The sequence below is a fragment of the Salmo trutta genome, chromosome 3, assembly GCF_901001165.1.
Source record: "Salmo trutta chromosome 3, fSalTru1.1, whole genome shotgun sequence".
Lineage (NCBI taxonomy): Eukaryota > Metazoa > Chordata > Actinopteri > Salmoniformes > Salmonidae > Salmo > Salmo trutta.
This window is the reverse complement of record NC_042959.1, coordinates 38,949,431-38,965,100: the sequence shown is the minus strand read 5'-3', so window position 1 is coordinate 38,965,100 and position 15,670 is coordinate 38,949,431. Positions and strand designations below refer to the sequence as shown.

At 41.8% G+C, this 15,670-nt stretch overlaps 1 protein-coding gene across 2 annotated transcripts; it reads right to left on the bottom strand.

The window, feature by feature from the left end:
* Nucleotides 1–629: 629 nt before the first annotated feature.
* Nucleotides 630–13,871, bottom strand: LOC115174981 (LON peptidase N-terminal domain and RING finger protein 3). Of its 2 annotated transcripts, none has more exons than XM_029734072.1 (10): nt 12,916–13,871; nt 8,359–8,477; nt 7,971–8,249; nt 7,618–7,855; nt 7,405–7,495; nt 6,759–6,995; nt 6,469–6,627; nt 4,881–5,043; nt 4,621–4,770; nt 630–3,062 (listed from the first exon to the last, which is right to left on the bottom strand). In XM_029734072.1, the coding sequence occupies exons 1-10, from the start codon at nt 13,565–13,567 to the stop codon at nt 2,901–2,903; spliced, it is 2,250 nt and encodes a 749-aa protein (XP_029589932.1). In that variant the 5' UTR covers nt 13,568–13,871; the 3' UTR covers nt 630–2,900. The 2 variants fall into 2 exon arrangements, with proteins under 2 accessions (XP_029589932.1, XP_029589942.1); XM_029734082.1 differs by having other exon boundaries at nt 13,679–13,869.
* Between the last annotated feature and the right edge of the window lie 1,799 nt (nt 13,872–15,670).

Below are 15,670 nucleotides of genomic sequence, written 5' to 3'. Positions count from 1 at the left end.
TCTGCATTTTTCGGTCCTGAATAAACAGAGCAGGACACCTTATATAAAACAAAATAAGCGATATTTGCCGATTTTCCTGGGCCTGCTGCTGAAACATGCCCTCTCTCAAAGGCAGGAGAACAAGATACACTGATACTCTGCAGATGCTAACCCGATTTCAAAGTTTACGTAACGTCTGACTCTGCCCCCGTTATGTAAGCCCTATTAAAAATATCCTCATTGGCTTCTCCCTCACTCCCACCAGACAGACAGTCTGAAAATTACATTGGTACTACTTGTCCCCCCTTCCTCCGAGTCCATCATCCCTCCCAGTCATGGAGGTGCTGTGGTGCGATTCGGTGTGGTATGGGTCAGGTCATCTCCTCCAGAAAAAAGGCAGGGCTGCCGAATGTGGGGCAGTGGGGCAGGGGGAGCGGAATAGCATATCTTTCCTTCTAACCGTGACCTACATTCACAGTGTTATGTAAACTCAATGCAGTGCTTCATAATTTATTTGTTATGTCCAAGCTTTCTAGACATTTCTAAAGAGCTACATTGATACTTCTTTAAACTGACAAACACGTAACCAAAGTAGAGAAATAGAGAACACAGGATTAGGGATGCTTCAGATTAAAGACCATCGGTTTAGCTTATTCGACAAATTAAGAGCATAAGCTTTTTTATTCAGAATTGTGTTTTTTTGTACATTGTAACATTGCAATGACTACATTTCTATAGAAACAAAAATATAACATTGGATAAGATGCCAACCACATACATTCATTTTTGTAAACACATACAGTTAGAGGCAATTATACAAGTGTTACACAACCACCAAAGACTCCATGGTCACGTCATCTCCATAGAAACAAATGACAGGTCAATATGAATCAATTAGCATGTTCTGTGGTGGAAGAGCTACAGGAGTGTAAGAGGTAGATTGACATAGATCACTAGTATAACGTTAAATGTGGAATTCAACAAGGTCAGGAAGATACTACCTTTGAATTTCTATTGTTTTGGCATTCTCTGATATAAATGGGTAAAATACATAGATGAGTGACAATTTGGCTAACATGCAAACGCCAGATCAAATTAATATACATGTAAAAGTATGAGGTTTTGGTGAGGAAATATAAGCTACTTGAATTGACATGCCAATCAATCAACTTTTATTAAAAAAAAAACACTTATTCAACCTTAACCAAGTCTCAATGTTGTTGTTGTAAACAAAAGTCAATAGAAAATATTCACATTGTGTCCTTGCATTGAGAAGACTTTCATTTAGTTGTGATAAGATATAAGAACTATAGTACCGGTATTTGTAACCACAATTGCAGGACTCGTCATACAATGAACCAGGATTTGAGTTTTACCAATATTTGTAACCACAACCGTAAGACTCGTCATACAATGAACCAAGACTGGATTTTTTTTATTTACTGTTTGTGTCCTCGAAAGAGAAGATCACATATTCAGCTCAATAGTTTGGACTTTTCAGCCAAGTCTTCCTCGCTGGAATGCTATCTTTGTCTAAATTCTTCTTCTTGGTACTGGCATCATGGAAGAAATCCAACATAAGGCACTAAATGTTGAAAAAGATTAGAAATCACAGTGTTTGATGCTACAGTTTATGATTCCACCGGACAATAGCTTGAAAGACAAGACGATGAGGTTCAAATGACAGGAAGCAGTCTTCCAACTCCTTCATGAGTTTTTAGAATGGTTAGGAAAATCCTTTCAGAGTGTCTTCGGCTTAGGACATGACAACCAAACGTAAAACTTCTCAAATCAAACTGAGAATATTGGAAAGTGGTAAAAGCAGCAGGGCTGATAAATCTGGCACTCTCTACACTCTAAAAGTTTATATTTCCCTTGTCTACAATTACTTGCATTTTCACATTCACGTCGTTGTCTTTTTTTGTATAATAGCCAGGATTCACGCAGCACAAGTGGTGCAATCACTTTAAGTTTGTTTGTCACTTGTGTCATCCCTACTTTATGAGCATACCTGGTGCAAATAATAGCAGAGCCAAGAAAGCCCTATATAAATGCAATAACTTAAAATTGCCCCTTACAATAAAAAATATAATGTTTGTTAATTAACACATTTCCCCAAGATTTCACAGCATAACCATCCTGGTTCAATATTGTCTGTATAAAAAGGTGATCATCGTAACATAAAAAGAACTGTAGAAAACTGAAAAAACTCTGGCGGACAAAGAAATATGTAACATCCAACAAAACTAAAAATGTCTTCCTTTGTTGAAGGCAAAGCTCACAACCCATCTTTGCTCACCATGCATGGAAAACAGTGACTATCAGTTGTGCTGTTGCTGCAACTACAGTGCTAAGTAGATCATATAAATAAATACCAATAAACATTCCATCATAAGTAGGAGATGGCTCATTTTAACTGCAGGTGTATTGCCCTCATCTACACCAAAACAGGAAGGAAATGTCATTATCCTCTGAATGATACAGTTAAAGCGTCATCAGAACAAGGTACTGTGCTGTATTGCAATTTTCCCCTCTAATTTTCTACACAATCTAAGGGGTTTTGGGTTTTATAATATGTAACTTCTGGTTAATAAACCCTTTGGAAATAATAAGTCATCATTGTAATAATACGTTTCTCCCAGTGGTGTAAACATGTTCCATGCACACGCGATGTTCATAAATAATAACAAAAACAAAGTCAAAACACTATCGTCTTTACAGCACACTTTAAAATATTCAGTCCATAAGTAGCCTCTTCTAATCCTTGGATCACATTTCGGTAATCTAATCAAAGTCCACTTGCCAATAGTAACCCATTCACACAAAGGCTTTCGTTAAAATGCGGTCTTTCAGATAAAAACAAAAAACAGACAAAACAGACACCCACATGGAGGAGATAGATGGTTGTGTGAGGGTTGGAATTATCGAGAGGAGCGGTTGCGGGACATGAAGAGGAGTACTCTGCGGATACCACTGAGTCGGTCCTTCAGGGACGTCAGGGCCAGGAAGGGCAGCTGGGCTCGACCCTCCAGGGGAAGGACTGCCAGCAGCCACCAGCACCAGGACGGCCCATTGGGACTGGCCTACAGAGGGAGAGAGCAGGAGAATAACCATAAGAATCCAGCCACAACCTGTTCAACATAAACTGTGTCAAATCAAAATAGAGTTAACGTATGTGTGATCTACAGTGCATTCGGAAAGTATTCAGCCCCACCTTCCATATTTTGTTACGTTACAGCCTTATTCTAAAATGGTTTAAATTGTTTGTTTTTTTCTCATTCATCTACACACAATACCCCACAATGACAAAGCAAAAACAGGTTTTCAGACATTTTTGCAAATTCATAAAAATAAAAAAAAATGACATCACATAAGTATTCATACCCTTTACACAGTACTTTACACAGTACTTTCTTGAAGCACCTTTGGCAGCGATTACAGCCTCGAGTCTTCTAGGGTATAGAAGCTTGGCACACCTGTAATGGGGATTGTCTCCCATTCATCTCTGCAGATCCTCTCAAGCTCTATCAGGTTGGATGGTGAGCGTCTCTGTACAGCTATTTTCAGGTCTCTGGTTAAAGTCCGGGCTCTGGCTGGGCCACTTAAGGACATTCAGAGACTACTGCATTGTCTTGGCTGTGTGCTTAGGGTCATTGTCCTGTTGAAAGGTGAACCTTCGCCCTAGTCTGAGGTCCTGAGTGCTCTAGAGCAGGTCCCCACAGCATGATGCTGCCATCACCATGCATCACCGTAGGGATGGTGCCAGGTTTCCTCCAGACGTGACGCTTGGCATTAAGCCCAAAGAGTTGGTCTGAGAGTACTTTACGTGCCTTTTGGCAAACTCCAAGCGGACTGTTATGTGCATTCTACTGAGGAGTGGCTTCTGTCTGGCCACTCTACCATAAAGGCCTGACTGGTGGAGTGATGCAGAGATGGCTGTCCTTCTGGAAGGTTCTCCCATCTCCATGGAGGAACTCTGGAGCTCAACCAGAGTGACCATCGGATTCTTGGTCACCTCCCTGACCAAGGCCCTTCTCCCCCAATTGCTCAGTTTGGCCGGGGGGCCAGCTCTAGGAAGAGTCTTGGTGGTTACAAACTTAGTTTATTTAAGAATGAGGCCACTGTGTTTTTGGGGACGTTCAATGTTGCAGAAATTTGTTGGTACCCTTCCCCAGATCTGTGCATCGATACAATCTTGTCTCGGAGCTCTACGGACAATTCCTTTGACCTCGTGGCTTGATTTTTGCTCTGACATGCACTGTCAACTGTGGGACCTTATATAGACAGGTGTGTGCCTTTACAAATTATGTCCAATCAATTTAATTTACCACAGGTTGACTCCAATCAAGTTGTTGAAACATCTCAAGGATGATCAATTGAAACAGGACGCAGCTGAGCTCCATTTCGAGTCTCATAGCAAAGGGTCTGAATACTTATGTAAATAAGGTATTTCTGTTTTTATTTTCCAGAAATGTGTAAACATTTCTATAAACTTGTTTTCGTTTTGTCATTATGGGGTATTGTGTGTAGATTGATGATGTACTTAATACATATTTGAATAAGGCTGTAAAATGTGGAAAAAGCCAAGGGGTCTGAATACTTTTCCCGAATACACTGTATGTCCAGGATTCATGTATTTACCTGTGGCTCAGAGTCTTTATCTGGCATGCGCCCAAAGTGCTCCACGATCCTCTCCTTTTGTTCTGCTTTCAGGGAGTTGACCCAGATTAAGGCCTGGTCGTATACTGCATCATGGAGACTCTGCAGCTCCTTCTCTGCCACAACCTCCACCTTTACAGAACAAGAAATGCCTTTATTAGCACAACGAGATACACTAATACAAGTAAAAAATAGTTCAGACAACATTCATGCAAATGCTTTAGTTTATGATGAATAATCACCTTAACGTCTTCCAAGTATTCAATGTCTGCTGTGTTGTATCCATCTCTCTGGTGGTGCTCAACAACCTTGAACCGTCTTATCCCAATGGTGTCCACAACGGAGCGGCCATCTGCAAAGAATTCCACGTTTCGGATCTCCAGGAGGCTACCGTAATCGGCAAATCTATGGGGAAGGCAAATAAATAGATATGGATCCAAAATGTGTCTAAGGCATTCACAGGTGACACAAACAAAAAAATAGGCTATATAAACTATCTGCTTAAACAACTAGGTCTTGGGGCCCCTCTGGGTGCACAGTTAGTTTTTTGCCCTTGCACTACACAACTGATTCAAATAATCAACTAATCATCTAGCTTTGATTCTTTGTATCAGTTGTGTAGTGCTAGTGCAAAAACCAAAATGAGCACCCGTTTGGTAGAGATCTTCACAGGTCCACCAGAACATTACTCGGGCCTGACCCGGGACCGGACCAAAATTCTGTAGTTGACATTCGGATCGGGGTCAGATTTGATTGCCACAGTTCTCTGATATATTAGAACTGATTTGCTGTTAAGGACCCGTAAATACCAGAACGCGACTGCTGCAGTAGAGATTGAAAATTGTCTAATTTATTCTGCTGCAGATTTTCACGAGAGAGGCAGATGTAGCTTGTTGTTTTTGGCGGTCAATCACAAGTCATCAAAGCGGCATTGCCCTCTGGCTCTGTGTGTGTCGTGGCAAGCAAGTTAGCAGATCAATGGAAGATGGAATTAAAATTACGGAATTAAAGGTTAAATGAGAAGGATATGTTTCAACGACCAAGAGGCAACAGGGATGCTGCTACTTAATACTTTGAATGGAGTTGTTGTTATTATCGTTTAGGACGGGGAAAGCACAGTCTATGAAGCTATGATTAGGCAACCCTTCTAGATAGATAGCTAGCTTAAGTAGCTTCTCTTCTCGGTTTGATGCAGTCAAAACAGGTACTATGTAATCCGATCGGATGATAAATAACCTAGCTTCGGCAGCTTGATGTTAGTAACTAGTGCGAGTTGGCTTGGCTGCCGCTGTCTCCCTCTTCCTCCTCCTCGCACCACTCAGCTGCACACAGCATAGCCCCGCCCCCCGCCTGATACTAGCTCCGTTCTTCTATTCCTCAGTGTGTGCATTAACAGCTTCAGTTAATAACGTAGCTAAAAATATACATTTTCTGCTGCTTCCCTGACTCGGATCGGGAATGGCTCTGGACCTGACTGGGTCTATACGGGGCCGGGTTTGGTTGTCCTCGGATCCATTCGGACCGGGTATCCATATTTAAAACATAAATGTATTCCGGTAGGGTCCTGGGAAGAAAGCCCTGGGTCAATTTCAGAACAGGCCCAACTTTATAGACCCGAGGAGACCTCTCCCCAGGACCGAGTTTGGGATACTCAGCAATACAACATGCAATATCTGCTCAGCTCTGATTATAGCCTAAGGCCCTCAATGGAGCCAAACAAGAGTTGACACAACACCTATTCAAATTTACTGCCAGATGGCACCGATATCCCCTGCCTGACTAAGGAACATTAAACACAATGTTTCTCTGCTTTGTCTAGGCTTTACTCACCCTTTGAGGTTATCGCTGAGGCACATTCCAAACTGCTTGGTACCCATCTCCATACACCTGCGGATCATCAGCCGGTAGCAGGGCTCGAAGATGTGAAGAGGACATGGAACGGTGGGGAAGGCCATGGTGCAAACAAATATAGGCACGTTCTTGTTTAGACTGCAAAAGAAGGTTTGAGGATATCATATATCCAAAGTTATAGATGAAGTTAAGTTCATAAAGTGTCTAATGTCATTGTTACACAGTTCAGAAGCAATCAGATAATGTCTGTATGCTGCTTTTAATCATACTTGGATAAATCTGCAATCTCCTCTGCGTTGACTTTCTGCCTGTCCATGAGCTCGATTGGCAGATACTTGCAGATGAGGTTCTCCATCAAGATAGTCTTGTTGTATTTACTTTCTGCCAGATACTCTTCCAGCTCCATCTTGCAGAGGGGACACTTGGGGTTGTGGTCCAGGCATCGCTCGAGGCATTTCAGACAAAAGGTGTGGCCGCAAGGAGTGGTGACTGGTTCATAAAAGAGCCTAGGGTATACCATGGAGTTAAAGGACACAATATTGTGCAATAGAGTGGTACAATGTCTCTCGCTACTCTATTATTGATTACTTTCAGGTTTTCTTGTTTACATATAGCTCATTGTATTTTCATTACATTGTTTGATAATTAAATGTAGGCTATAATTGTGAAAAGAAGACTAAATGTTTACCTATTAATCTTTATTGCATCATACTGAATCTTTATTGTTTCATACTATCATACATCTTGTGTTAACTTGCAAAATAACAATGACTTGTATGAGGCTGTGAGTTTCAGTAATCATAGATAATCTGATTCAAAAGCAGAACACTATTACTATCATTGGCAAAGTGGCAAATGCTACAATTCAGCTACAAGTTTTGTCACGGATGGATGGCTGCATGGAGATGTTCTCACCTCATACAAAGAGAACACTCCAGGTCAGCCGGGTCTATGAGGTCAGAAAGCACTGCACTCCAGGAAGTTGTCTCTTCACTTTGGGTCACTTCTGTAAAGGAGGAGAAAAATTTGAGTTAGATAGTGAATCTTAACAACTGCTTCACTTATAGTAAATATCATGCCAATATAGCTCCATTGATTTAAGGCGAGGCAAAAAGTCTTAAAACTTACCAGATTTGGAGCGCTTGCAGGTGTCGCTACTATCCACTTGGCTGTCCTCGGATGAGCTACGTTTGCGTTTGAGGAAGACGCTCCTGTCAATGACGGTGGGATGGCAGACATTCAGGTCCACCTGATCTTCTCCTTTCTTTTCGCCGCATGCCATCGTTTCAAATAAGCCGTCTGTCTTAGGTTCACTCAGCGTAGGTGACGATGTCAACTTCTCATGACAGGCAATATTCTTGTAGTCCTGTGAGAAAGGGTGATGATAGTACATTTGAATTAGTTAATGAGCTCAACTCAATGCAGTAGATGATAATATTTTATTATATTTAAAAACCTAAAAGATGGACGATTTCTCTTACCTTGTAAGACTTGGAGGAAGTGGTGGTGTTGCAGCTTGAGGTTGAGGTGTTCAGGATGCCACCTTTGATTTTATTTCTGGAAGATAGTAGACTTGTGTAGTCCAGGATTCTGTTGTGTACTTGATCAGTGACAGGGGCCAGAAGATCACTCAGAATCTTTTGCGCCTTTCTTTTTGCCAGTTTACTTTCAGGATCTAATGTGATGACGACCAGGTACTCTCTTAACGCTTCTTCACATTTCCCAAGACTGACTAAAGCTTGTGCTTTTCTAATATGTCCCTGGAAGAAAAATAAACATGTTTATCAGTAGAACAATGCCATTATGTTGCATTGTGACGCTCTGATGGTAGATCTAAATTAAACATGGGGAAAAAAATCCAACTCTCACCTTTGACCAAAGAGGCATGAGTTTGCATGCCATCTCTGCATCATGAAGTGCATCCTCGTAATTCCTCAGACTGGAATTGATCTGTGATCGGTTGCTGTACAGCACATGGTCCCTTGGAGCTGGAAAAAAAACAACAACATATATTTACTTGGATAGACAGAGAGTTACTATGTTCCAGAACTATAAATGCACATGATATCTTGATACAAAATCATTTTGAACTATACATCGAAAACATCAAGGTCAAATTCAATAGAAATTGAAATAGAGGCTGAAACTGATCATCTATTCATTAAACCATTGTTCTGTCACACAAGACCAGTTTTCTTTAGTTCACAGTGAAAATGTGCAGATTTTGGATTATTGTTGAAAGTGATTATTGTTGTTCAACGTTTACATATCTCATGATAAACTGTAGATTACACTATCTACCTAGAGAGTTTTCATCTGTATTTTTCGTAGCTGTCTACATATGACCACAGACTGATGCTGGCACTAAGACCGCACTGAATGAGCTGTATTCTGCCATAAGCAAACAGGAAAACGCTCACCCAGAGGTGGGGCTCCTAGTACCCGGGGACTTTAATACAGGGCAACTTAAATCCGTTTTACCAAATTTCTATCAGCATGTTAAATGTGCAACCAGAGGGAAAAAAACTCTGGACCACCTTTACTCCACACACAGAGACGCATACAAAGCTCTCCCTCGCCCTCCTTGGCAAATCTGACCATAATGCTATCCTCCTGATTCCTGCTTACGAACAAAAATGAAAGCAGGAAGCACCAGTGACTCAATCAATAAAAAAGTGGTCAGATGAAGCAGATGCTAAGCTACAGGACTGTTTTGCTAGCACAGACCGGAATATGTTCCGGGATTCCTCCGATGGCATTGAGGAGTACACCACATCAGTCATTGGCTTCATCAATAAGTGCATCGATGACGTCGTCCCCACAGTGACCGTAAGTACATACCCCGTACGTACATACCCAAACCAGAAGCCATGGATTACAGGTAACATCCGCACTGAGCTAAAGGCTAGAGCTGCCGCTTTCAAGGAGAGGGACTCTAACCCGGAAGCTTATAAGAAATCTCGCTATGCCCTCCGACGAACCATCAAACAGGCAATGCGTCAACACAGGACTAAGATCGAATCCTACTACACCGGCTCTGGTGCTCGTCGGATGTGGCAGGGCTTGCAAACCATTACAGACTACAAAGGGAAGCACAGCCGAGAGCTACCCAGCGACACGAGCCTACCAGACGAGCTAAACTACTTCTATTCTTGCTTTGAGGCAAATAACACTGAAACATGCATGAGAGCACCAGCTGTCCCGGAAGACTGTGTGATCACACTCTCCGCAGCCGATGTGAGTAAGACCTTTAAACAGGTCAACATTCACAAGGCCGCAGGGCCAGACAGATTATCAGGACGTGTACTGTCTGAGTCTGTAATATCAACATGTTTTAAGCAGAGCACCATAGTCCCTGTGCCCAAGAACACTAAGGTAACCTGCCTAAATGAATACCGACCCGTAACACTCATGTCTGGAGCCATGAAGTGCTTTGAAAGGCTGCTCATGGCTCACATCAACACCATTAACCCAGAAACCCTAGACCCACTCCAATTTGCATACCGCCCTAACAGATACACAGATGATGCCAATCTCTATTGCACTCCACACTGCCCTTTCCCACCTGAGCAAAATGAACACCTATGTGAGAATGCTATTCATTGACTACAGCTCAGCGTTCAACACCATAATGCCCTCAAAGCTCATCAATAAGCTAAGAACTCTGGGACTAAACACCTCCCTCTGCAACTGGATCTTGGACTTCCTGACAGGCCATCCCCAGGTGGTAAGGGTAGGTAACAACACATCCGCCACGCTGATCATCAACACAGGGGCCCCTCAGGGGTGCGTGCTCAGTCCCCTCCTGTACTCCCTGTTCACTCATGATTGCACAGCCAGGCACGACTCCAACACCATCATTAAGTTTGCCGATGACACAACAGTGGTAGGCCTGATCACCGACAACGACGAGACAGCCTATAGGGAGGAGGTCAGAGGACAACAACCTCTCCCTCAACGTGATCAAGACAAAAGAGATGATTGTGGACTACAGGAAAAAGAGGAACGAGCACGCCCCCATTCTCATCGACGGGGCTGTAGTGGAGCAGGTTGAGAGCTTCAAGTTGCTTGGTGTCCATATCACCAACAAACTAACATGGTCCAAGCACACTAATTCAGTCGTGAAGAGGGCACGACAAAACCTTTTCCCACTCAGGAGGCTGAAAAGATTTGGCATGGGTCCTCAGATTCTCAAAAGGTTATACAGTTGTAACATCGAGAGCATCCTGACTGGTTGCATCACTGCCTGGTATGGCAACTGCTCGGCCTCCGACCGCAAGGCACTAGAGAGGGTAGTGCGTACGGCCCAGTACATCACTGGGGTCAAGATTCCTGCCATCCAGGACCTCTACACCCAGGACCCTTACACCAGGTGGTGTCAGAGGAAGACCCTAAAAATTGTCAAAGACTCCAGCCACCCTAGTCATAGACTGTTCTCTCTGCTACCACACGGCAAGCGGTACCGGAGCGCCAAGTCTAGGTCCATGAGGCTTCTATACAGCTTCTACCCCCAAGCCATAAGACTCCTGAACATCTAATCAAATGGCTACCCAGACTATTTGCATTGCCCCCTCCCCTTTACACTGCTACGACTCTCTGTTGTTATCATCTATGCATAGTCACTTTAATAACTCTAATACATGTACAGATTACCTTAACTAACCGGTGCCCCCGCACATTTACTCTGTACCGGTACCCCCCTGTGTATAGTCTCGCTATTGTTATTTTACTGCTGCACTTTAATTACTTGTTACTTTTATTTCTTACTCTTACTCATATTTTTTTTAACTGCATTGTTGGTTAGGGGCTCATAAGTAAGAATTTTTACTGTAAGTACCTGTTGTATTCGGCGCATGTGACTAATAACATTTTGATTTGATAATCAATAATAATATCAATGCGGCACACAAGAGTGGAACCAATACTACTGTGTCTGCTGTTGAACATTTAGTACCCTTGACCTACATTTGTTTTATTGTTTTTTACCTTAAGCAATGTTTGGTCCCCTAGCCTACATAACATCTTATTCAACCTTCACACGCCCGTCTGTACGTAGGGTGATCAGTGCCAGTTTGAAAATGCAACGCTTAAATGCTCAATTGAAATGTAGAAATGATAAATGCATTTATATGTTCATATCAATGCACATGATTCATGCCACAATGAAACTGCAATGTTAAAATAAAAAAAATACATTTTTAATTGAAAATTGGAAACGGTAAACAGAAATTCTAAATGAAAATGGTCAACAGAAAATGTTTAATGGCTAACAGAAAATGGTAAATGCAATGTTCAAAGTGAAATGGAAAGTGGCTTTTATCATTTTCCAACTGCCCTATTTTAGCATTCTCTTTTCTCTTTCAATTTTTTAAGTGTATGCAAATTACTTCCTGGAGGCGTGAACCAGGAGAGAAACACAACACCACCATATAGTGATACATCCTAGCCATGTCAAACTTTCTGTGCATTGATTTTAGACTAGTGCAACCAACAGGGTTCAAACCTGGTGTCCTGTACACCAGAAGAACATATGAGCCTCCTAAGCCAATGCTGAGGTGGTTCAGTTGCCACACATGCATGATGAGTAGGCCTAACCTTACCTGAGACATGAAGAGTTGCATTGGCTCCCAGAGTCAATGCCTAGGCTTCAGCTTAGCCTATGCTTTTTTGGTGCGCAGAAAACCTGGGTTCGCACCCTGTGTGTTGGTTACCCTAGTCTCAAATCAATGTACCACATGGCATGGCTAGGGTGAACTACTACATGGGGGTGTGGTGTTGCTCTCCTGGTTCATGCCTCCAATAAGTAATTTGCATACACTTTGACATTGTTCATTGAAAAGATAATTCTTAATTGGGTAGTTGACAGATGAAAATATCTATTTCAATTTCACTATGTAGATTGCATTTACGAATTTCTGTTTACCATTTGGCTTTTTCCATTTACCATGTTTATTTAGAATCTGTTTACCATTTACAATTTTCCTTTAACCATTTTCTATTTTCATTTAAAACTGAAATGTAATTGTGGCATGAATCATGTGCACTGATATGAAAATAAAAATTGATATATTATTTCACATTCCTATTAAGCAGTTTCGAACTGGCCCTAATCACCCTCCATACATCTGCCCATGTATGTCATAAGCATGAATCTCTCTGAATTAAGGGGATAATTATAGCCTAGTAATAAACATGATACATTGTTATAATAATTTCCCCACTGAATTGTTACAATGTAGAGCAGTTTACGCCACGCGGAAGTTACATCACACACCTGCTGATTCAGCTGTCAATTAAGCCAGCCCATGTACGCACTGGAAACAGTAGCCTAAATGCTGTTGCAACATTGCATAAGATATAGGCCATCCATTTCAAGTGTTTAATTGCATTTCGAATTAGTTTAAATGAAAAGTTAAAATACCATACCTATTTGTATTGCTTCGTTATATTTTTCCAAAGCAGCATCCATTATTTTCTCTGAATATAGTCCATTCCCCTCACGTCTCAGATTAACAGCAAGTAATTGAATTGGAAACCACTTTGACAACAAGTTACTAAGAACAACATTAACTCTATAATTGTCCACATCATTGAGTTTGGTGTGCCTACTGTCATTACATTCTTTGCAGCAGACAGGCATTTTTTCTCTGTCCAGGCACTTTTTGCAAAAGCAGTGTCCACAAGGCAAGGTAACTGGCTCGTATAGAAATCCATAACATATTTTGCAGGTAAATGCATCATATCCAACGCAATCAGAGTGTGTCTCCTGTCTGTTGTTTTGACTGTCTGTCCCATCCTGTCTTTTAACACTGTTAGAGAGATATTCAATAAGATTATCCAGATGGTCTGGTCGTAGTCTCTCGATTTCAGCGGCTTTTCGGTAGATCTCGAAGGCATCGGTCAATTTACCAGCAAATGCCAGGGCATCGGCCCGTTTCACCAACAGATGTTGCTGCGTACTAGGGTCGCAGAGGTGCAGCAGTTGGCATTCGTATATGTCCGCCGCGAGCCCGAAGTTTTTAGATTGAAACGCTTCTGCCGCTAGAAGCAGCATACAATCGGTACTATCCGTTCCCATAATGATTGCGGTTGTGTAGTATAGTCGCTAAATTAATCTTCCCTTTTAGTAGTAACAGGTCGATTTCTATTTATCTTATTTTCTGAGGTCTTCTCTCCCTGTTCAACTCACTATTTTGAGACGATATCATAGAACACCATTATTGATACTATCGTTGTAAAAAAATACAAATCTTACGTAAACTGTGTCATGTGACCACGGTCAGATGTTCCAATTGGACCCTGTTACCTAATAATTTAGTTGTAAAACAGAAAGCGTCTGGTCTGTGGATAGAAGTTGGGAAATGTCCTGAAATGGGAATAATGCTTAATTAAAATGTAGGCGTGGCGGCATATTATAATATTTTGGAGTGTGGTTTCCTCCCAGCTCATTTTGAGTGTCATTCCAGTTGATCTAATTTGTTGTGTAATGCCATTACATGTTAAATAAATATGACTATGATCAGTGTCTTGTGAAATAATTATATATAGTCATGTGTCAATGGAGAACTGTTGTCTAAATTGGTTGTTCTCAATTCTCTCCGCAGGGACCCCCAGACATTCCAGAACAAGTACACCTGATTCAACTTGTGAATTGGCACAATAATAACGTCTATGGAATTGTAATAATATAATATGGCTAACCAGAATAAAAAAACGGTATGGTTCATCAAAAGGTTATTTGTAGAACGTTTGAGATTGAGAAACCATTAAAAAGAGTTCATTATAGCACCAAAAAGGGTTCTAAACAGCACCAAAAAGGCTTAGCAGAACCCTTTTTGGTGCTATATAAAACCTTTTATAATGGTTCTTTATAGAACCTGAGGAAAATGTTCTTTATGGCAACATAAATGTTCAATGTAGAACCTTTTGAACATGGTTCTTTATAGAACCTTAAAAAAAGTTTCTACAGTGCATTTGGAAAGTATTCAGACCCCTTCCCTTTTTCCAAATTTTGTTACGTTACAGCCTTATTCTAAAATAGAGTTAGTACATCTTTTCCCCTCATCAATCGACACACAATACCCCATAATGACAAAGCTAAAACAGGTTTTTAGAAATGTTAAAAACCAGAAATACCTTATTTACATAAGTATTCAGACCCTTTGCTATGATACTCGAAATTGATCTCAGGTGCATAATGTTTCCATTGATCATCCTTGAGATGTTTCTACAACTTGATTGGAGTCCACCTGTGGAAAATTCAATTGATTGGACATGATTTGTAAAGGCACACACCTGTCTATATAAGGTCCCACAGTTGACAGTGCATGTCAGAGCAAAAATCAAGCCATGAGGTTGAAGGAATTGTCCATTGAGCTCCAAGACAGGGTTGTGTCGATGCACAGATCTGGGGAAGGGTACCAACAAATTTATGCAGCATTGAAGTTCCCCATGAACACAGTGGCCTCCATCATTCTAATATAAAATATGCTTGGAACTACCAAGACTCTTCCTAGACCTGGCCACCCAACCAAACTGAGCAATTGGGGGAGAAGGGCCTTGGTCAGGGAGGTGACCAAGAACCCGATGGTCACTCTGGTAGAGCTCCAGAGTTCCTCTGTGGAGATGGGAGAACCTTCCAGAAGGACAACCATCTCTGCATCACTCCACCAATCAGGCCTTTATGGTAGAGTGGCCAGACGGAAGCCATTCCTCAGTAGAAGGCACACGACAGCCCACTTGGAGTTTGCCAAAAGGCATCCAAAGGACTCTCAGACCATGACAAACAAGATTCTCTGGTCTGATGAAACCAAGATTGAACTCTTTGGCCTGAATGCCAAGCGTCACGTCTTGAGGAAACCTGGCACCATTCCTACGGTGAAGCATGGTGGTGGCAGCATCATGCTGTGGAAATGTTTTTCAGCGGCAAGGAAAGGGAGACTAGTCAGGATCGAGGGAGAGATGAACGGAGCAAAGTACAGAGAAATATTTGACGCAAACCTGCTCCAGTGAGCTCAGGACCTCAGAATGGGGCAAAGGTTCACCTTCCAACAGGACAACAACCCTATGCACACAGCCACGGCAATGCAGGAGTGGCTTTGGGACAAGTCTCTGAATGTCCTTGAGTGGCCCAGCCAGGGCCCGTACTTGAACCTGATCAAACATCTCTGGAAATAGCTGT